Source organism: Malus sylvestris, chromosome 10 (genome assembly GCF_916048215.2).
Source record: "Malus sylvestris chromosome 10, drMalSylv7.2, whole genome shotgun sequence".
In the NCBI taxonomy this organism is placed as follows: Eukaryota; Viridiplantae; Streptophyta; class Magnoliopsida; order Rosales; family Rosaceae; genus Malus; species Malus sylvestris.
The window spans coordinates 32,574,597-32,599,068 of NC_062269.1; the positions used below are offsets into that span (position 1 = coordinate 32,574,597).

Sequence of the window (24,472 nt, forward strand, 5' to 3'; positions counted from 1 at the left end):
TGGAAAGTCCATGTATGTCAACCTCTGTGCTTCGTGGCAAGGTAGACTAGCAAACATGCCCAACCTTTACTCACATTCGAGAAAACACTCCCAATAAGATTGCTTGCTCCAAAATCGAAGAGGCACCGTCCTCCGAATCTAAAGAGCCAGACTCCCAACATGACTACTTTCTTAAAAATCGAAGAGAGGGTAAAGGAACAGTACCATTGCTGGATAATTGGAAAGTCCCTGTGTGTCAACCTCTGTGCTTCGTGGCAAGGTAGACTAGCAAACATGCCCAACCTTTACTCACATTCGAGAAAACACTCCCAACAAGATTGCTTGCTCCAAAATCGAAGAGGCACCGCCCTCCGAATCTCGAGAGCCACTCTCCCAACATGATTACTTTCTCAAAAATCGAAGAGACACTGCTCCCCGAATCTCGAGAGCCAGACCCCCAGCATGATTGCTTTCTCAAAAATCGGTGAGGCACCGTTCTCCGAATCAATCGAAGAGGCGCTCGCTTTCTCAAAAGCTGGGCTGCTCAGAGACCACGAGGGCCGATCTCAGAAATCAAAGAGGCACCTACTTTTCTAGCCTTGTCAGCACCTGTCACACTCACACTCAGCTTTGCAGAAATTATGGGCATTCTGTCGAAGACTTCTGGTGAAGTAGAAAGCACATGAATCTTACTGTTCAATCACCCACTTCCCACACGCAACAATAACTCATGGGTACCACAGATCACTTTGCCAAAGTTCTCTGCCAAAGTTGAGCACGTGAAGCTTGTAGCTCCCACTACATCGCTCTGACCAAGAAAGGTAAAAGAATAGCAAAGAAACAGCACTAACAAAGTTTAGACCCATAAATTTTGAAGGTCTAGCTACCATATTATTACCCACAAGGGTAAAGGAACAGTACCACTGCTGGATAATTGGAAAGTCCCTGTGTGTCAACCTCTGTGCTTCGTGGCAAGGTAGACTAGCAAACATGCCCAACCTTTACTCACATTCGAGAAAACAGTCCCAACAAGATTGCTTGCTCCAAAATCGAAGAGGCACCGTCCTCCGAATCTCGAGAGCCAGACTCCCAACATGACTACTTTCTCAAAATCGAAGAGAGGGTAAAGGAACAGTACCATTGCTGGATAATTGGAAAGTCCCTATGTGTCAACCTTTGTGCTTCGTGGCAAGGTAGACTAGCAAACATGTCCAACCTTTACTCACATTCGAGACAACACTCCCAACAAGATTGCTTGCTCCAAAATCGAAGAGGCACCGCCCTCCGAATCTCGAGAGCCAGACTCCCAACATGATTACTTCCTCAAAAATCGAAGAGACACTGCTCTCCGAATCTCGAGAGTCAGACCCCCAACATGATTGCTTTCTCAAAAATCGAAGAGGCATCGTTCTCCGAATCTCGAGAGCCAGATACCACAGACCACTTTTTCAAAGTGCTCTGACAGAGTTAAAACATGTGAAACTGGCAGCTCCCACTACCGTGCTATGACCAAGCAGGGTAAAGGAATAGCATTACTACTTGTTGTTAGGGAGACTCCTATATATGTCGACCTCCATCCCCAACGGACAGGCAGACCTGCAAAAATGCTCAACCCTTCATCATATCTGAGAGGGCACTCACAACAAAGCCTTTCGAAATATTCAGCTTTCTTTCCCCCCGATAATACCTCTGCAAACAAGCTATACTAGAGCAAGAATATCTCATATCATCAGGGTTAAAAGCAAGAGTATCCCATATCATGCTTTTTTCCTGTTTTTTCTTTTGACCTTGTTTTTACCTGCAAGACAAGGAGAAAGAGAGCAATCAGTCAGCACTTGGAATCAAGCTTCCAGCCAGGAACTGACTGCCTGGAACCCCTTACCTGATTACTTACCTGGCATTGCTCTCGAGTACTCATCTTCAACATCTTATGTTTCCAGGGAAGATTCCGCATCTGCTTGAGGAACAGATAGGGCAAGTGCGAAGGATACAAGGAAGCATGTGGAGACAAGCGTAACAGCACACGTGCCGATACATCCATTACTCTGTCAAAAGCAAAAGTATCCCATATCAGCAGGGTGGAACGTACTCTAGATTTGATGGACTTGTTTTGACCCTCAAATTCTTCAGTCGGCCTTATACTCTGGAGGAAACCAGAAAACCCTCCAGCTCAGTTCAAGAATAAGCCTGTGGAAAGTTACTTCTTCAAAAGCAAAAGTATCTCATATCATCTCTTCTCATTTTTCTTCTCTTTATCCTTCATGCTGCTGCAAGATGGGGAGAAGGTGAACAATCAGTCGGAGCTCTGATTGCTTACCTTGTCTGTCACCTCTTTCAGCAGACCCCCTAGCTCGGCGACTTGGGGGACTCCTACTACATGGTTTGTATCGCGCTTGACCAAGCCTGAAACTACAAGTAAGCTTCAAGTGAAATTGATACATTACCTTGTGCATCTCCACCAGTTAAAGATACCACCCCTGGATGGAGGAAGAGTACTTCCAGAGAAGATGCCACATCTACCTATGAGACAGATAAGGCAAGTCAAGACGACACCACACTCCGATACTTAGAAGTTTCGTGATTACGAGATCATTCTCCCACAATATTTCCTAATGTCATTTGTACTAAATCATTCACTCGTACTCACTAAAGGAGAGCTTGAACCTATGTACTTGTGTAAACCCTTCACAATTAATGAGAACTCTTCTATTCCGTGGACGTAGCCAATCTGGGTGAACCACGTACATCTTGTGTTTGCTTTCCTATCTCTATCCATTTATTTACTTATCCACACTAATGACCGGAGCAATCTAGCGAAGATCACAAAAAGCGACCGTTTTCGTTACCTATGATCTATCTTGCAAGAGAACGGAGAATTAGATGGAGATCTCAACCATAGAATATGAGCTGGATGGAAAGAGTGCATCCGGCGTGTTGTGTGACTGTCGTAGGCCACTGAAGCTCAAGGGAAAATTTTATAGGACGGCAATAAGGCCAGCGATGTTGTATGGCAGAGAATGTTGGGTGGTGAAGCATCAACACGTACACAAAATGGGTGTAGCGGAGATGAGGATGCTTCGTGGGATGTGTGGGCACACGAGAAAGGATAAAATTGGGAATGAGGATATCCGAGGTACAGTAGGAGTAGCCGAAATTGTAGGAAAGATGAGAGAAAATCGGCTCTGGTGATTTGGACATGTGCAAAGAAGGCCGACTGACGCTCCGGTTCGAAGATGTGACTACGGGACAGAGGTTTAGGGCCGAAGGGGTAGAGGAAGACCTAGGAAAACTTTGGAAGAGACTCTAAGAAAAGACTTAGAGTACTTGGATCTAACGGAGGACATGACACAAAACCGAGCGCAATGGCGTTCTAGGATTCATATAGCCGACCCCACTTAGTGGGAAAAGGCTTTGTTGTTGTTGTTGTTGTGAAGTGCTCCATTTTCAGATGCTGCATTTTACAAAAGTATTGTAGGTGCTCTATAATATTTGATATTTACTAGACCAGACATTGCTTTCATAGTAAACCAAGTATGTCAGCTCATGCATTCACCTCTTGAATCTCTTTTTGCTACAGTCAAAAGGTTTTTGAGGCATCTTAGGTGCAACATACTGATTTTGTAGTATTTATTGGCTCCAATCCTATTTCTTGGAGTTCTAAGAAGCAACACATTGTTAGTAGATCCTCCACAGAAGCAGAATACACAACTATGGCTACTGTCATTGCAGAAGTTGTTTGGATACATCAGCTACTCAAGGACTTACATTTCTAGCATTGGCTACTAATCCCCACTAATCCTGTATTGCATTCCAAGGCCAAACATAGAGACTAACTATCATTTTGTGCGTGAAAGAGTTCAACAAGGAACTATTATGTTGCATTATGCAGCTTTTGCAGACCAGTACGTAGATATATTCACAAAAGGATTGTGTTCTCCCTAATTTATTTTTCATTGTTCTAATCTCATGTTTGGTTGTTCAAAGCATGAGCTTGATGAGGATGATGGTGTTAAATATGCCATGTGTCATTATACCATTGGATTTGTCTTAACTTAGTTAATATACTGTGTATGTTGTATCTATAAATAATATGAGTTCCGTAATTATTACACAATTATTAACTGAGATTTCAAATTACATCTGCCAGTTTCTCTCTCTTCGATTCTTTTGTCTCTATCTCTCTCTTTAGATTTTTTCTAGATTGTTCGTAATTGTTCTAAATCGTTGACAGTAAATAATTAATTATTTTTTAGTATCTATATGTGTATGTATTTCATTTATACAAATAAAATAACCTTCAAATTTTTTTTGAACTTTCTACAAATTTTCTTATTCAAATCTTGAAATATGTCAAGAAAATCCAAGGTATGTAGGGAAGTAGTGTGGCCCATACGTGTTTTATCATATTGATAAGGGAGCCAACATGAAAGCCAGTCAACTACCAATGTGCTACCATGGATATATAAGCCATGGGGGCCAATCTGGTAGGATTATTGCAGCCATGTACGGATTGACTGGGAGACTAGACTATTGTTTCGGATCGTTTTCAAATTTCAACTGAAGGCTAAGTGTGCCAACCAATTTTCAAAGTTCAACTCAAACTTTGGTTTTCTTGGAAATAGAATAAAGAAGCAGAACATAATTAGAAAAGGAAACTTACTCCATCAATGGCTTGGATCGAGGCAGTCAATTTTCGACCAAGTATTTTATCTAATTGTAATATCCTATTATTGGTAAATTACATTTTGACCTCTCCCATTTTTGTTCAATTTTAAATTCAAATAAAGGATTTTTAAATTTTTTCAATTCATGCAACGGCTCACGATTTAATACCAGTGTCATACAATCGTTAGAGATTCTATTAAGTTAACTGTTAAATGATGATGTGACAAATAACTGACTCATATATTTGCTAACGTGACAATCAATTGTACGACATTATTACACTATTTTATTTACAAGAACAATCTTTAGGAATTATGGTGGGGGGAAAAATAGTGTTGTTTAATTTTTAAGTTTTTATGGGGGTGAGATTTATAAGGTGGCTGGGGTGATAGGGTTGGTCATTGGTGGGTGGGACTAGAAGCTGTCACATCCTAGCCCGGATCCCACCACATCTCTAGCTCGACTCAGCCGTAGTACGATATTGTCGCTTTGAGCTCCGACCACGCCCTCACGGTTTTGTTTTTGGGAACTCACACGAGAACTTCTCAGTGGGTCACCTATCATGGGATTGCTCTCGCGCGAATTCGCTTAATTTCGGAGTTCTGATGGAATCCGAAGTCAGTGAGCTCCCAAAAAGCCTCATGCTAGGTAAAGTTGGGAATATACATATAAGGCTTATATGATCATCACCCCTGAACGATGTGGGATCTTACAAAAGTTCCCTTTATTGATTAAAGAACATTAAACAAACAATAAATTAAGGAGCACTAAATTGTGTGTTATAGCATGTTTAGTCCCCCTTTAGCAAAAAATATTTATCTACTATTGAAATTTGTAAAATATCACAAGTAAATTAAGAAGGTCAGTCAAGGTTTGTAATTGATCATTTGGAGTTTAGGAATGTCATTGGAGGGAGCTTAAAGCTAAGGTGGCCAAAATTTGTGAACTAAACTCTACGCCTTAAGCAATTAACGTGGTGAATTATTTTTTTATAATGAATAAATATTACCTATGCATGCTTTGGGAATGTTAAAAGACATTGTAATGGTTAGGTTGGGAAAAATGAAGATTTTTAATGAGAAAATCAGTACAATGTGATCAAATAGTCAATGTGCGAAAATGTAAAAGAGGTTTAGAAGTGCAATGATCAAACACTGTCGAAGGCAAATTGGAGGAGAAACCGAAGGCCGCAAGTGCGTAATTAAGGGTATTGGTGATGACATAAATGTCTTCTCTCTGCATTTTATGTCGTTCGGTGTTGGTCGTTGGGTGGTGAGTTCAAATTCAATACCGACTCACTGACATGTACGGCGCTTTGGAAACTACTTCACTTCATTTCATTATATATAGAGACTAGACTGCCAAATTCTGCACCCTTTTCAACGGGCCGTGTAGGACTGTCTCTGCCCTTCCTTTCTACAAGACTCAAGCTGCCAGCCGGACCCGGACGTACATTGCTCTTCGATGGTCTCCCAATAATTTAAACAAAAGCTAGCCTACAATTGTTGAATTTGTTTTCCCTGTTTTCTTGCTTACTCCAAATCAAGAGTGATATTGTTTGTATATGCAAAACTAATTTACCACATGTAGTCTTAGACTCAAATCCCAAACAAAACCACACACAATGTTAACTCGATAGTGTGTGATTTTGTTTAGAATTTATATCTAAAATCCGTGTCTGACTTTGTTTCAGGTTTACGTCTAAAGTTATATATTGACAATGTGTGTGGTTTTATTTAGGGTTTAGGTGTAGAATTGTACAATGAACCAAACAAAGTCCCACCATTTCGGATTAGCTTGATTCAAGGCTCAAATTAGTAGCATGACCAAACGAAACTAATCTAGATAGTAGCATGACCAAACGAAACTAATCTAGATAGCGACCTATTTATTCTACTTGTTGGAAATTTTGAGTAGAAATTCATTGTTCCACATTGATCACTACGAAAAGATTTCATCACTTTATAAGGCTTTGTCCCTTAAAGAAATTAATTGGAGTGATAGACCATGGAGAATAAAATTGGGCTTAACCTGGGGGTTGGACTTCGGGGTGTATCAAAAGATGGGCCTTGGGGCTTTCGGGCTCTAATAATTAAATTCTTTAATTAATTATTTTTGGATTTAATTAATTAATTATTTTTTATGTCAACCGTCATCTTTTCAGATGAAGTCTAAAGTGATGAAAGAACGCTAGAGAGCAAAGCACCCCTCTGAGAAGATGTCTCCCGACAAACGCATCTTATACTCATACCTATTGCGAACAGGCATAAACTTATTTTATATATATATCCATCTGCATGGTATTTAAAACACATAAAAATAAAATTCTTCTTCTACAATTCCAAACATTCTTACTAAGAGAATCACAAAAAAAAATTTGCCAGAAGTCAAGTTTTCTGGTGCTGGAATTCTGACTTAGATCGTTGAATCCTGGTGAAGCAGACGTTCGTAGAACTACAAGCACTGGGTAGGGACAAAATTTCTGTTTCAAGGACATTGCGGTACGCAAGCCTCGATCTTCAATTTGTCTGTTTAATATTATTAATTCGCATTTATAATTTATTAGCATATATATTTATCATTGATTGTTGATATTTATCCAACAATCCTATTGTATGTTATGTCTTTGATAAGTACTTTTTAGATGGGAATGGAGAAAAAAGCCTTTGTGCCTTCAAATAAGGGGCATATATAGCATGTATTTCTTGAAGCTAGGTTCCAGATAGCCAACCACAGTAAGACAATTGCATGGCTACAAGAAAAAAAAAAGACATTGAATATCGTGACTTCGATCAATTCACCGTTTACCCGATTGTATCTAAACCATCTTAGTTTAGTTCGCTTGATGGTAAAGATCTGAAATATATTAGTAAATATTAGTGTAGGTCTGATTTGTTTGTCATCATCCGGACTTTCTAGTAGCCATTAGTAGAAATTAATCTGTCTTGATCTGTTTGTAGTTGGTCCCTATTAATTTGTATTTTACAATAAACTCATTGAAGTACTAATCAAAATTCAAGAATCTGTTGCCTTGGTATGTATTTTCTTCTGGTACTTTAGATTCCACGTAGCTCATTGAACTTTTCAACCCTATGCGGATTTTGTTTTTCATTTGTATCAATATCGATCTTAACTATTGGAACAAAATGGTATTGTTGATCAATTAGCGGATTGGAGTTTTAATATGGATCTCGTTCGCTTTGTTTTCTATGGCACTCGTCACTTGTGCATGCTTGAATCGAGTTAACTCTTATGGATCATTATTTTGGTGTTTGTAAAGTGTGGTATATTTTTACCCCCAATTTTACCAAACAACAAAAATATCCTAACTTGTTGGTTTCTCTTGACACTATTATATAAAATTCACTCTTTTGCACAAACATAAAATCTGATATGGACAGAAAAAATTTTGATACTCAAAAAATAAAGCGGGGAGTTCTACGAAGATTTATAAATTTGTATTATGCATTCCATCTCATTGACAAACAACAACAAGAAGAGACTTAAAACTCTGAAAAGCTAGCATATATTATACATATGGGTGAAAATGGGGGTGGCTTGGCTCCTTGATCAAATGCAATATGTATCTTGCAAGAAATAATCTCTTTGTAGCTTTCAAGTACAGCCCAAACCAAACGTCATTGTTTAGACAACCATATAGTTGAACTAATACTAGTGCTTTTTGAATGTTGGGTACTTCTCTAATTAAAGAATGATTAATATTCCTCCTTATGGACCATACTTATATCGCATTTCAAAGTTCATACCCATGGATTTGGAGTTTTCCTCAATCTAGCCCTGTGAATTCTGCTAGAATCCAATGCTATGAACAAAGTTAGAAGCGTGGCTACAATATTATGTGGCTTTAATTAACTGCACTGGAATATTAATAGGATAGATGAATGGTGATGACGAATGATTTATTTCTTTAAATCTCACCCATTCATATTTACGTTGAAATAATGTAGTACCTTAGATTTTCCACAAATTAGCAAAGTTAAGACAGACCTTAAATACATAGAGAATCAAGGACGGTGAGTCAGCCCTGGTATTCCTGAATCCTGATACAGAAAAGCTTATGGAGCTCCATTCCTGCAGCCTCCTCACAATCAATGAGAATTTCCGCTGTTCCTTTCTTGTTCATTAAATATGTTTGGAAGGTTCGTCATCAGAGTCGTGGAATTTTAAAATAATAACAACTAGGTTTGCATGCATGATTAGTAATAATTAGAACACGCTATATCCACGCGGTGTGGAAACGGTGATAGCTAGGGTTTTGTGATGAGCTGCCTGCGAATGATTACGGATGACTTTTGTACAAGCTGGTCTCTCTGTTCACACACAGTTCAACAATTAACGAATTAAAAAAAACTATATATTACTGGATTTTGAAAATTAAAAGGAATATTTATTATTCTGCGGTGCACCGTGATGGCATCAACATGGCTTCCGGGGGTTCTCATTTAAAGAAGCATAATGTTACAGTTGGTTAGTTAATTTTATAAAGAACATGGGGTAGTTAACAAGTTAAAGGACTCTGTGGTTACAAAATTAGTCTACATTACCAAATGTAGGTAGTTGATTGGATGACAATGAAGATCCAAATTGAGTTCACATTCGGCCACCTTATATTCTCAAATGCTTTGCCCTTCATCTCCAAACATGAATCCCCTAGCTAGCATTGAATACCAACAAATTGATGATCCAATCATTCGGAAGTATAGATTAAAAAACCGATGGAATTAACATGTTCAACATAGTCATAACATGTTCTTATGTACATGATATGATTAGAGTGTCGGAGTTTAACTAAACTTCACCACTCTAATCATGCAATATAACTGTAAATAATTCTCAATATGGAAAAGAAAAAAAAATTATGTGGGATGGCCATACCTACTAACTGGCACATGTATTTGTGCTAGTTCAAATCAAGTCAATTTATATACTAGCGCTTAAAAATATTTAGTTAATACGAAACTAACTACTTGTTTAGGCATTTCCACAATTTAACCTCATAATTCAAATCGTTCATTTTAGGCCATTCATCCTTGCTAATAATAGTACTTGAAATTTCTTGGCAAAACTTTCATCTACTAAATCTTATTTCTCACATGGCGAACATTATGATTTTTTGTAGGTCAATTAATTTAGTTTATTCATTGCGATTATAATTGAACTAAATCTCTGTCCTTAAATCTATGCAGAATGTATATATGCACCACGGCATTGATTTTTCCAATATCTGTTTACGTATGTATTGAATAATGTTATTATGATAAGTCAATTGGCTTATACAATATGCCAAAATAATTCTCGTGCTTCTTCAATTATGCTAAATTATTTGGTTAAAAGAGGAGTTTGGATTGATCACGAACTTAGGCATATATTGATTATATTAATATCTGCAGGTGTATAAAGTGCATGCAGACGGTACTCACTCGTTTTCTTTTTGGTCAGCAAGCATGGCTTTCCAACTAGACAACAAGTAAGCTTTGTGAAAATCTCCATGGCACTCCCTAGCTAGTTAGTTCATTACTTTATACTTGGATTGGGTTGTGTAAACCCTAAATTTGAAATATAACTAGTTGCACATCGTTATCCATGAGTGGGGCACGAGTTATATATATGCGGGACCTAGCTAGGGCAACAAAAAGGTACTTATTAGGAACTAATGCAACATTAGGCAATTTAATCATATTTTCAACAAAAAAAGGCATTCTTAATTAATTGTAAACTCTTGTTGGTTACGTTATAAAAAAGAATAGTATTGCCTTTTCCATAATTTTGTTCACACGTGCATCACGCAAATGAAATGTAGTGGTGAATCCAGTAATTGGTGTGTGTGCAACACGCAAATGAAATTAAAGAAGTTTTTGACATAATTTTTACATTCGGCACGGTCATCACTAACTTCATTGATATTTTTTCAATTAAAAGAGTCATTTATTATTTTGTGTAAAGTTTTACCACAAAATATCGTGCTAATAGTAGTTGTGAACCTCTAAAATATAAACCAAATACTATTTTGTTATATTTACAATGTGATACTCTATTCTCCTTCTCTTTTAGTGTTGAATATTATACTTTTACAAACATAAACAAGTACGTAACACATGTATTTAGTGCTCAAACTTTGCAATCTGATCATAAAATATAGCCGGTTAAAACCCTATTGGACTCTAAACTTATCACATAAAGGTTTAAGTTTAGTGGAAATTGAAATCAGTTAAAGTTAATATTTGAACAAATCTTTTTTCCTTTAAAGTAGGACAATAAGGTTGAACACTAACAGTGGATATCCCACGTTGGCATGTAGTGGACGTGCAGTTTTTGCCAAACTGTTTATATGATATGAAGAAATGGTTTTGGTTTCACATCTATGAAATAGTTTAGTCCTTGCTCAAGAGGTACACGTTCTTTTTCTGTAACTAGCCATATTGTAGTGAGAACATAAGATCCCCATTGAGTAGAAGACTTCTCCTCGATCATTCAGTAATGTCTTCATCAGGTTTGTTTTGATTCATACTATGTACTTCACTTGTTTCATGTGTTGTAGGTAGCTAACCTTTAGAGTTCCAACAGTTAAAGCTAAAACATATAAATCAAGTTCTTTTGTAACTCTATAAAATTAAGTCGACAGGTTTGTTTTGTTTTGTCTGTTTATTTTTTGGTTTAAGCACTCAAATATAAACGATAAGGTTAAAAGTATGATATAGTCATCGAGAAGTAACACGGAGATGTGCAGTTATACTTGGCTTAACCATCCCCCATCTTCGTTGGTGCATATTTTAAACAAGGATAGCCTCCCATGTCCTCCGTAATTGTAGTTTGGTGGTGAAGGGGGTGACGCTTGGCACTTGGTGTTGCGTCTTTAGCCTTTGCTCCCCTCTTCACTGCTTTTTGTTTGTTTCCTCTAGTTGTTGCCTCTTGGTAGGCTTACCTGTGTTTTTGGCTCCGGCCCTAGTTATGAATTCATTTAGTTTTTCAAAAAAAAAAAAAAAAAAAACACATTTGAGTCCCCACAATATAAAGTGATGCACGTGGCAATCTCACAGTTTTTTTTTTAATTCGAATGAAACATAATTCCCTAATCAATTAACAAGATTATTGTAATAGTACTTTCGAGTAATTCTCAAAAGGGGTATGTTATCCACACACCTATTTTTACTTCTCACACACCCTTGTTAATTTATGTCCGTTGATCTTCTTCAATTCATCCGATCCTACGACCGAAAACCAAAAAGGTGTGGGAGAAGTAAAAAAGGGTGTGTGGATATCACACCCCTTCTCAAAATTTCAAATGTTAATTTTTTTTTAATAAAAGGGGACCGGTTGGTAACTTCGCGATAAATGTGAATAATACTATGAGTGTTTCATTAAGATTTTTTTTTTTTTGGGGGTTCTTTTAGGTAAAATTACACCTAAGGTGTACTTTTAAACTTTAATCTTGAATTGAGTCAATGGTTTTTAATTATTTCAAGAGAGACAAATTTTAATGTACTTGTGTTAAGTGACCAAATAGCCCCTCTTCTGTTTGAAAGCTACTGACGGCAAGAAGTTAATCTTTCATTCCATTTTTCTCCGTCTCCGTTCAATTTCATTCCGATTTCTTTTCTTTTTATTTTTTAATTTGCTTCAACAATTTGGGTTCATATTTGGTTTCGCTCCGTCTCCGGTTCTCACCAATCCCACAGATCCCAAAAATTCGAAGCCCAAATCTCCAAAATCTTCAGCCCCCGAAGCTGCGGATTGCTGAGACAGTGTTGTTTGCAGTTCCCAAATTGGGCAGACGCAAGGCTGACGATGCAGGCTGCGGTGCGAAGAACAGTGTGGCATCGAGCTTGAGGTGCGGTGCATAGGGCCTTGTATTGTTAAAGTTGCAGTGGACTGGAGCTTGGTCCTTCGCGAGTTGCAGAAGGAGTACAGGTTCTGGGTTTTTGCAAGATACTTTTGAGTTTTATTGGTGAAGGGACTGGTAATGCTGCCATGCAATGTTCTCAAACCCATGGGAATTAATCTTAAAGATAAACGAGTTGAAGTGGAGAAGATAATTGGAAGAGGTAGTGGATTTGTTGTTGTTCAAATTCAATTCATTCCTTGCGTAAAACGAGTTTTAGAGCTGTAATTGCTACACATCTATTTCCGTGCAGCACTTCTTTTCTAATTTTAGTCATATAACAAAGTCTACAAAGATGTGATTTAAATCTTTACTAGTTATTATGTGGTTGATTTTCATTTGATAGTTATTAGTCTTTATTTCAACTTGAATTTTAATATGGTGATCATGAATTTCTTTTTCAATTGGGTTGTATTGATGACATAATGTAATTAGTTTGCAAATGATTTGAAACCAAACTGCAACCAAATGGTTTGGTTCCATATTGTTTCAAGCTTCAAAACCGCATCAAACCGAATCGTAAAAAAATTCGGTTTCGGTTTTAGTTTCACCCCAAACACACTGAACCAATCCATGCCCACCCCTATACTCGAGGATGGGTTGAATTGATTCTGCTAAAATGGTAAGATGAGTTGAAATAATTCTGCTAAAATGGTCAATGACTAATTGAACTGATTTTGCAAAAATGGTCGAGAACGGGTTAAACTAATTCTCTAAAAATGGTTGATGGCTAATTGAACTGATTCTACAAAAGTTGTTGAAGATGGGTTGAAAACTTTTTCTGCAAAAATAATCGAGAACGGGTTTAATTGATTCTGAAAATATTGTTGAAGGCGAGTTGAACTGATTCTGCAAAAAATATCGATAACTGATTAAATTGATTCGGCAAAAGTGGGTAAGGATTGATTGAACTGATTATGCAAAAATGGTCGAAGACGGGTTGAACTAATTCTGCAAAAATGGTTGATGACAGGTTGAACTGATTATAGTAATAAAGGATACAAATTGATTCTACATATAGTTTCAAAACTAATTCTGCAAAAATAGTCGAGGATGGGTTAAGCTTAGTTTCATAACACAGTAATTTGGGTTAATCTTAGTTTACAACCCTAAAGTTTCTTAGTTTTCAACATTTGGTACATGAAGTTTTTTTAGTCCCAATCTGGTACCTAAAGTTATAATTCTGGAAAATTTTCATACATCCGTTAAGTTTTCCATTAGAAATTTTGTTAACTGATGATGTGACACCCACGTAGACAATAATTGGGCGCCATGTGTCAATATGGACCTACTTGAATATTAAAAAAATTAAAAAAAAAAATTAAAAATACAAAAAAAAAAAAAAAAAAAAAAACCCCATATGTCTCCTACCTCATCCCCCCACCCTCTCCATCCTTTCTCTCTTTTGCAACCTGCACCCCTTCCCTCCCTTCTCTCTTCTGCAACCTGCACCACCCTCCCTTCTCTCAGCTATTAATAGAACCCTTCCCTCCCTAAGGCTTTAGGGAGGGAAGGGTTATATTAGTTGCCCTAAAGCCCTAGGGGTATTGCTAGTATTTTAAAACATTGTTTCCATGTTTTTGGGCTGAGCTTTTGTTATTTTTATGTTTTTGTCTCTCCTTGACATGTTTAAAAGCTATTGGAGTTTCTTGAAATATAGTTAAAATTTTTGTCTCTATATATAAAGCTCCATTTGTTTTACCTTTTTTACTAGTATTTCAACTAGAAAATAGAAAGTAAATATGAAAAAACATTAAAGGGAAAATAACCAAGGTAGTCTCAGGATTATCATTCGGGAATTTGACAAGTCAAACTACACACACAAATTTTATTGTGGTTAGAGGTGGATGGACAATGAGACTAAGGTAGTCTCAGGATCATTCGGGGTCCGAAAAATATACACGTGAAGGTCTTTCGAGGTATTTGATGTAATGGCTGCTAACTATATCTCGACCAGTTGCGTCTACAACACTATCACTTATCAGATTGCTTCGACATATCACTACTACAAAAGGGCCTTATAGTGTCATTATGTGGCGTCGGTTTAATATAATATAGTGGCGCATAAGACAGTTGCGACACTAACTGAACATGACGTCGGATTTACTGTCTCTTTTAAGCGTCATAAAATTCCTACGTCGGTTTAAGAACATATATTTTAATAATTTTTAAATACAGCGTCGCTTTAAGAAAAACAGTGTCGCTTTTAAGCGACATAAAGTATGGGTGTCGCTTTAAAGCGACACAAATTATTGTTTTTAAATATTTTAAAGCTTGCGTCGGTTCTATAAAGCGACACAAATTATTTTTTTAAATATTTTAAAGAAACTCATCACCCAAACCCACGGCACGGATCACAACCCTTAACCGTCGATTGCGCCCAATCCACGGTCCTCGCGTTCCCCCCAAATCTCACGTAAAGAAACACAACCCACGTATCAAAGCTCTCAAACCTCTCTATATAAACCCCCTCCACCTGACCTCTCCTACACTGTAACTTACTCTCTCAATTCAAATATCCGATCCCAAATCAACCCCTAATTTCATTTCCGCAGCAATGAATGGACGCGGCAAGGGAGGCAAGGGGCTGGGCAAGGGAGGAGCCAAGAGGCACAGAAAGGTGCTGAGGGACAACATCCAGTAGGGCTCTCAAAGACCAGGTCGACGCTGCCTCTGCTCCTTCCTCAACCGCACAGCAATGGTTTCACGACTTCAATGACTTGGAGGAGGAAAGCTCTGATCTTGAATATTCAGTGGACGCACTTCTTTTGCTACAGAAGTCTATGCTCGAAAAACAATGGAATCTTTCTTTTGAGAAAGAAGTATTTACGGATTCAACAATAAAAATAGCAACTAACAAGAGGATAACAGTCACTTGTTCTGGGGTATCTGCTCGCCACAGGAGAATGAGTAATAGGAGGAATGCTTTCAGCTTAAACCGTTGTTGAAAGCATTTGAATATTTTATTTATGTAATTGTTATCTGAACCGACACATGGTTCTGTATTATATAGTTTATTTTATTAGCTTACGTCGCTATAAACCGACACTAGTTTCTATATTATATAGTTTATTTTATTAGTTTACGTCCCTTTAAACCGATGTTAGAGTTAATGTCGCTTTAAACCGACGCTATGTAGTGTCGGATTAAGCGCACAAAGCGACATTGATAGCCTTTAGTGACGCTAGCATTAGTGTCGCTATGCCAATCCGACATTACATTGTTTAATGTCGGATTTGTGCCAAATTTCCGACAGAAATTGGGTTTCTTGTCGGATTTAGCTCCGCCGGTGATAGCTTGTATTGTAGTAGTGTATGTTGATATCTGTTGACATGTGTGATGACGTGTGCGATACATGATTTGATTGACGATAACAAGTTCATCAAGTGTTCGACGAAATAACTTAATGAATAGCATGATTTTTTTTTTTGCGTGCTTCGCACTGTTTCTATCTAAAAACATGTTTTTAACACCGGAGACCCCACAAGATTCGAATCCTGAATTTGTCACTGATTGTGGTGTTGGTTTTTAGAGCCGAGTGTTATGAAGAACACTTTTCATTATTTCAATAGGTAAGTCTAAATGAAGTAATTGCTTGTGTTATGGATGAGTAACAAGTCCTGAAATTAATATGTAGTTTGGAAGCAAATAAGAAATATTGCTCTTTATTGTGTGGCCCTCATGGAAATTTCTAATGAGAAATCAACTTAATTAATATTAGAATTCATTTCATTTGAATGGAATAATTTTATTACCAAGTTTATTTGACCCAATTAAATTTCATGATATGTCTGTATGTATATATATTTATATTTTGTATTACAAAGTTCATACATGGATTGGTGACTTGTAGATGTTGCATCATGACATGTACTAGTACTATCTTAGAACGCAATTTTCCACTTTCTCGATTTTATTTTTATTATATTCATGTAAAGTGGAGGAAGCAACTGATTATTAATAAGGAATTTTAACGAAAACCTTTCAGTATTGTTCACTTTAACGAAAAATCACATTTTTACACTAAAAAGTCAATCCTAGTACTATTCACTTGACCCTTTATTTTGTCCTTATCGTTAAAGCTCAAATTTTTAAAGTTATTTTCATTAGTTTTCTTTAAGAAGATTTTAACGAAAAACTCTCGATACTGTTCACCTTACCGAAAAATGTCAACTTTTTAATATAGACTTTTCAAATCCTCCTATAGACCTCATTGTTCAGTCGTATTTATACAGAAGTCAGACACGCGAAACATGTGTAGCCAGTTACTTTACATGTGAGCAAACGTTGACTGCAATACTACGAATGAACTTGGAATTTTATCCAAAACCAATTGATAATAAAAAGTAATCCAAGTGATGGCGAGAGTTTATGCGTTAATGATGTAGAATTAGGCTTATATCAAAGGATTGACTATTGACTCTGAGTCCCTTCAATTGTAAGTGGGAAAAAAAATGATATTGAAGAGCATAATCCACGCATATTGATTAGAAAATCTTGTCTTTTTCATAGAATTTCGATTTCCATGGTGACAAAATCGATCATATAAAAAAAAGATAAAAAAAAAGAGAGAAAGAAATGATGACATAATGGTAACTACAAGCGGTGGCAAATCCAGTATGAGTTTTTATATCAACACCCTACAAAATGTTGAATGCACCTCACATTCAAATTTAATATTAAATAACTTATTTATACCACTATGCAATGACAATTTTGACCTTATTAGGTTTTAAAAAAAATAAAGATTTATAAATACACCCTAAATCACTTTTAGCGTATTATTTATCTTCTCAACTATCCAACATGTTGTTAAGAAAAATTGTTTTTGACGAATGGAACACGAAATCGATGTTTCAGGAGCTTCACATGAGGTAAGACTTCATAGTTTTCATTGTTTTAGTGATTTCGATGACATCGATAATTATTTAATCTTGCGTTTGTTGCATTATTTAAACTTCTATATTCATATTCATCTTTTAGTGTTCATATGGTTAGATTCAATCCCTGAAAATTAAAAATGAGTGTTATAAGATTTGAGAAATGTGGGGTGTAAAGAAAATGTGGGGTGTATGTACAAAATATAAGATGTATATTGAGAATGTGGGGTGTGGGAGTATTATGGGAAAATAAGTGGGGTGTATTAAGATAAAACTTTAAGTGAAAAAGCAAAGGTGGGGTGTATTAAGTTTGTGAGGTTTATTCAACAATTTGTGAGGTGTTAATATAATTAGCCATGCAGTATTTGAATTTAGGTGGTATGTTAAAATTCAAGTTTTTTATTTATTATATATATATATATATATATATATATATCTACTGATTAATAAAACTTTCTTTGTCAACCAAAAGAGGATGAAACGATAAATTAGTCTTCTATCACATAAAAAAAATGGTGGGCAATAATATAATTTCACAAGTTCAAATTTTACTTTTTTTATTGAAGTCTCACCTACAGGTGATGTTAAAATATCTCCAATATTAAAAAAAAAAAAAGGGAAAACAAAAACCTCCCACTCCCCCTCACATTCTCTCTCTCTCTCCCTCTCTCCTTCTCATTTTCTAAATATCTCCAATATCACATAAAAAAATGATGGGCAATAATGTAATTTCATAGGTTCAAAATTTTATTTTGATTGAAGCCTCACCTACGTGATGTTAAAATATCTTCAATATTAAAAAAAAAGGAAAAAAAAAACCTCCCACTCCCCCCACGTTCTCTCTCTCTCCCTCTCTCCTTCTCATTTTCTAAAAATATATGTTCATACACACAAAGTGTGTAGGCAAATGCTAGTATATATATAAATAAAGCGTGAAGCATGCAAAAAAAAAAATCAGTTTATTTATTGAGGCATTTCGTCGAACACTTAATCAGTGATATCAAGAGAGTTTATCCGATGTTGTCCACTCAACCCATTGAGATATGTCTGACATGTATTACATCAAACACTTAATAAATACAATGAGACCCGTAGAAACATTCGAAAAGTCCTTTAAAATTCTTCACATGTATATTTTCAAACTTTAGTGGTTCTGGGACCATCTAGATCCCAGTGTGCATCCGGTTCTAACTACAAGTGGTTTAGAACGAATTCTTTAGGATTGTTATCCATATATGAGAGAAAAAAATAAGACCAAAAAAATAGGGAAAAATGGTAATGTGATACTTTTAAAGTGTCAACTTTGAGGCAGTTTCCAAATTTTGTTTGCTCTGATTTCTTTGAGCAGATGGCATACATGCATACAGTAATATCATCCCGTGACAGTTTGCTTTTTTGTGAAATGGTTTTGGAATGGTTTTTTCTGCATGTTATTTCGAATGTATTTATATCTGAAAAAAAAAACACCAAATTTGTGGCAAGAAATGATTGGAACATGCAAAGTTTCTGTGTATCACTCTAGCAAAAATGGTGAAACTTTTAAAATCCTTAAAACTTTCATCTGTAAGAAAACCAAAGACACATATATAGAAAGTGAGGTAAAATTATAAAAACTAAACACTTAAAAGAGAATGAAAGTAACCACGCTTTCCTTAATATTCTCCACATTCCAACGTTCACAAACATTTACGTTACAGTTACTCGAAGGAGACGAAACCGCCGATGTCTTTTCTTCTCAAACGATTCTCTGTTTCGATGCAATTAGCAACGAGTATTGTGCTTTCCACTTTTTCTCTACTCGATGCTTGCACTTACCAAACTAAAGGAATCGTCACTTGCCCGAAGGAGGATGGATAGGCAAAGGGGCAAATGGTTAGCAAGCATGGATTACCATCCTTCATCGAGTAAGTGCCGATTAATTTGGTAAGTGCAAGTAGCGGGTGGAGAAAAAGTAGAAAGCACAACACTCGTTGCTATCTGCATCGAAAGCGTAACTACAACATTAGTTAGAATGTGAAGAAAATTAAAGGAAGCATAGTTGTTTTCACTCTCTTTTAATTGTTCTTGTTTTTACAATTTTACTCGCTTTTTATATCTGATTATTTGCCTTGCTCATTTTAATATACAGATAGAAGGGAAATGCTAAAAAGACTCTTTCAAAAGTAAAACTTTTTATGAACTCTTCGTCATCTTATATTTTTTGCATAATATTCATGTCAACATTGTATCATGACATAAAGTGACGAAAAGTCTAATGGAGAGTTTTACATTAAGAGAGTTTTGTTAGCATTTCTTAAACGTATAAAAACAAATGAGATTAAAAGATGAATGCCAAACCTGCAGTCTTACCTGCAAATGCTAATGCTGGTGCCCACCACCAAAAATCTAAAACAAAAGAAGAAAGAAAATAGAGTAATTTAATTATAATTCTGCAATCAAGAAATAAAAAAATGATCCATGATATTTAATAGTTTTGTTTAAGAATAATTAAAAATTGAAGGGATAAAAAAAAGTCTGTCTCACTTATTGTACCTGCCAAGTACGCCTAATTGTACCTCCCAACGTTCTCTCATCGTCACCTTTCCGTTTCTTAACATTTTACTATGACAGTCTCTCTCTCTCCTCCGCTCTTTCTTTTATTCTTTCTCTCTCTGGCCTTTATATATTCCCTTCCCCTCCTCACACCCCTCACACCCACTACTCCAATTCTCTCTCTCTCAAAAACTCTTCAATTCTCTCTCTTCATCTCCTTACGCCGTCCGTACATCACCATGAAGCAGCTGATCCGCCGGCTCTCCCGCGTCGCCGACTCATCGCAGTACTGCCTCCTGCGCTCCCCGGCCGACGCCTCCGCCCGCCCGCGCAGAAACGAGTCCTTCCGTGTAAAGCTCCGGCGCCGGAGATCCTCCGCTGGCGAGCAGGTGGCCCCCGAGGGCCACGTCCCGGTCTACGTCGGCGACGAGATGGAGCGGTTCGTGGTCAGTGCCGAGCTCCTGAACCACCCGGTCTTCGTCGAGCTCCTCAACAAGTCGGCACAGGAGTACGGCTACGAGCAGAAGGGAGTCCTCCGGATCCCATGCCACGTGATCGTCTTCGAGCGCGTGCTCGAGGCGCTCCGCCTCGGACAGGCCCCGTCGTGCGACCTGCACGACCTCCTCAACTCGAACTCCGTCGACCTGAGATCCTTGTAGATTTGGTAATTCAGGGAAATGTTTTTGGCCTTTTATGTAAATACATCGATTAAAACGAAGCGACGCAAAGCGATACGTTTTTTATTTTATTTTTTGTGGGGTGGGGTGTTGTTGTAAAGGGAAGAAACACTGGTGAAATGCTAGAATTTACAGTCGTAGCAGAACGGAAAATATTTCTACTTTTTTGTCCCAAATTCTGTGTTCTGTTTCTTCTTGTTTCCCAAGAAAATATGGGATGGAAAATGGTAAGGAAAAGAAATCATGTAGCTCTACAGTTGAGATTCCGCATACCTGGGCTTAAATTGGCGGTATTAGTATGTTCTTCCTCTGCACTGAAGTTCGAATCTTTCATGTGTATAAATTTAGTGTAGATTATTGCTAGTATTAAAATTTGGATTCGTGGAAAATTGGATGAAGAAATTATTCATTTGTTTTGGGGTTAGTGAATAGTGAGTTGTATTTCCAGACAGTGTTTTGCATTTTCTGGGAGTCCAAACGGAACCCGGACACGAAGTTGGGAACAAATCACGGAACTGGGACTGTGTTAATGTCGGGGGTTGTAACGTCCCAAACGGATCTGGAAAAAGTTTTGATGCCATACGATACGACCGAGTTGGAAATGGTGTCTTTTCCGTAATTTCGTGTTCTTTGGTGGCTGTTTGACTTGAGGGATAACTTTGTCTGTCTGGATTTCTGGTGAAGGGTGCTTTTGGTCAATTCGCGTGGGTTTCGGTTGATTATGAAGTTATGACGGTGGTAGATGAAGGGCTGAAGCACAAGCATCTTAGAAGAAAGTAGAGTGTCATCCTTTTGGTTTAATTTCAAAAATGGTATTTAAAATCACTACAAGAGTAAGGTAATTAATCAAGTTATATATGCGGTTTTGGTTCAATAATTCAATGTTACGTTTAAGTTTTTTTATCTTTTCACATGACTCTAAGTTATTAGAACAGAATGTCATGTGTCAATGAATATATTTATTGATCGTTGATGTATTATTAGGTAAGTTACAATTAGGTAAGTCAGACAGAGGTGATACTCTGGGTTTTAAAGATGTCAATCAAATTAGAGCTAGGGTCGGGTCGAGTTGAGGTAATATTGACTGTTGATACATTGTGGATTTAAAAGGCTTCAGTTAAGTTAGTAGTAGGTAAGATAGAGATGATATTGATCGTTGGTACCTTGTGAGTTTTAAAGGTGTCAATCATGTCAGTGAAATCCAACAAGAATGATCTGATTGTTGATGTACACATAATTCATAATGCATCAACAGACAAAATTAACCCACGCATCGTAAAAACTGACTAAAACATCCTTCTACCAAGAATGTGGGTGTAGTTACAACTTACAACCTTGCTTAATACAGCAGTAATATTTTAGAGGGAACACAAAAGAAAAACAGCAAATTATATATACCAACTATGGCCGAACATGCACATAATCCGGCAGTTAATCTTACCTAAACTCAATGATTAAAAGAAACTGTCAAAACAAATCTCATTCAAGGCGCCAACGATTTAGAGTCCAAATTATACAAGTCTAGATACACAAATCAAGGCATACACTGCATGTCCACCTAAAGCAATGACACCATGATTAATTCCTTAATACATTTGCCACCTAATATGAATAAGTATTGAGTATTGTTATGAAGATTAAATTTGTAGACAAAATTTTAAAAACTAAATGACATGAAAGTTGACGATTGATTTATTACTTAAGCGTTGATAAATGTACTTATCTATTGGTGACACATCATTAGTTTGTAAATTTTATCTACAAATTTAGTCTTCATAACATTACCCTTAAGTCTGCATAGCAATACTGCACAGTTCAGGAACTCACTGCTAAAATTTCTAAATGGTAATTACGTACTAATTAGACACTTAATTAGTAACATTATTGATTAGGTAGCTAGAGGGATAGAGAGCTTATAACTTGGTCTCATATTAGTTGAAATGTAGATTGATTACCATGCAATCGATACACATCACTGAAACTTGTCAAAGATGCTTTGGTGGCATGCCTCTAACTTGTCAAAGATTTCTAGGTAGGTGGGTTTTTGATCGATGTTTTCAAGCAAATGTACCAATATTATTACTTCAAAATTTATCTTGAGTAGGTGATATGCTTGTGTCACTTATATTTATACGCTAGTATATATCGTGGATTTGATTGATTTAATTTAATTTTAACATTTTGATAAGAAACAAGTGTTAATTATTTGTTTTTCCGTGTAAAAAACAAAAACCCTAATTGGAGCACAAACAAGAACGGCAAAATACAAAGTCTACCTAGCTACGTCTCTTTAATACTAAGCTCTAAACATTGACCATAACATTGATCATAACTATAACACTAACATCTTTAGGAACGACGGGGTAACGAGTTAGATTTGTAATAGGATAAGGATTCGAACCCGTTCAATGTAAGTTTTGTTCGGCGTCGGTTTTCTGACTTTTGTATAGTGTTTACGGTATATCATTAATGAGTTCTACGTCAAATCTTGTTAGTTAGAGCTCGTGCATTGCATAATGCAAAGACGAAAAACTTTCGTCCTTTTAGTATGCATGTTCTCCTAACTCTTGCTCCCAAAAGATGGAAAAATACATATATGGAACATAAGATTTAAAAAAATCTGCTTTATATGGAGCTAAAAAATAGCTAAAATCTAATGGCAAGGATTACACCAAATGCTAGGGGCATTACTGAAATGAGGTAGTTTGTGTCCTAACCTCAAATCTAAATGTATTATGCCGGGCCAAATTAAACATAGTGCCATGTTTGAAAGTGCTTCTAAAATGGTTGAAAACGTTTTTGGTTAAAACATTTTCGAAACCAATCATTGGTAAAAATGCAAGTGAATCCTTAAAATAATTAAAGTGCTTCATGCCACCAGTTATGTGCTTCTTGTAGGAAACACTTAATTAAATGATTTTAGAACTTTAAAATATTTTCGCTAAAAACGGTTTCAATCGTTTTAAATGCAACCCTTAAACTTACTTATATGTGTTTGGTATTCCTAATTAATTAATACATAAAAATCAAGGATTGGTGCAGTCAATCTGTCTTTATAATCCATGATATATTTTTGAAAGTGCAATTAACAAACATGACCTTACTTTATATAACAGATTTGTATATATCAATTTCACGACCAAAAAATAAAAATAAAAAGAGAGGATTATTTTTTGGGGAAGCCCATTTGCCCATGAATATGATATATACAAATCTGATATTCCGATGACTATGTAATTTGTAATGATATATGAGTAGGTTAAGGTGGTCTCAAACAAGAAATCATGGAAAATGGTGGCAGAATATATTGGGTTGAAGACCCCACAAAAAAATTATTTCAATTTTGAACATTACTTTATAAAAATAAAAATAAAAACGATAATACGGAGATTAAATTTTTAAACCAAAATTTGTAAACAAAATGATGTGGTTGTTGATAATTAGATTAACGTGCTTATTGCTTATTGGTGACACATCATTTGGTTTGCAAATTTAGCTTCACAATTTAGTCTCTTTAACATTATCTAAATAAAAATAATGTGGAGTGTGAAGAAGAAGAAGAAGAAGAATTAAGAAATTTTGAATTGATTATGTAGTCAATCAAGTGAAATGTGGATTAATTGTGGACCCGAATAGGATCCGGCTTGAAACAAAACAAGCAGAAATGGACAAGTAATTGAAAAGGATAAGGTACCAAATGTATATGGTGACAAATGCAAAACTGATCATGAAGTGAAGGACGGGGCCCTGCATGCTTGGCTACCTCAAGTGCAACGGAGGCGTCACAAAGACGTATTTTTTACACCATTCACTTGATTGATTATTGTTAATTAGCTTTC

General features: G+C 36.4%; 1 protein-coding gene across 1 annotated transcript; it reads left to right on the forward strand.

The window, feature by feature from the left end:
- Positions 1–20,085: 20,085 nt before the first annotated feature.
- LOC126586298 (auxin-responsive protein SAUR72-like) lies at positions 20,086–20,809 on the forward strand. Its single transcript, XM_050251108.1, has one exon. It carries the CDS (start codon positions 20,196–20,198, stop codon positions 20,613–20,615), a length of 420 nt encoding a protein of 139 aa, XP_050107065.1. The 5' UTR covers positions 20,086–20,195; the 3' UTR covers positions 20,616–20,809.
- The last annotated feature ends 3,663 nt before the right edge of the window (positions 20,810–24,472 follow it).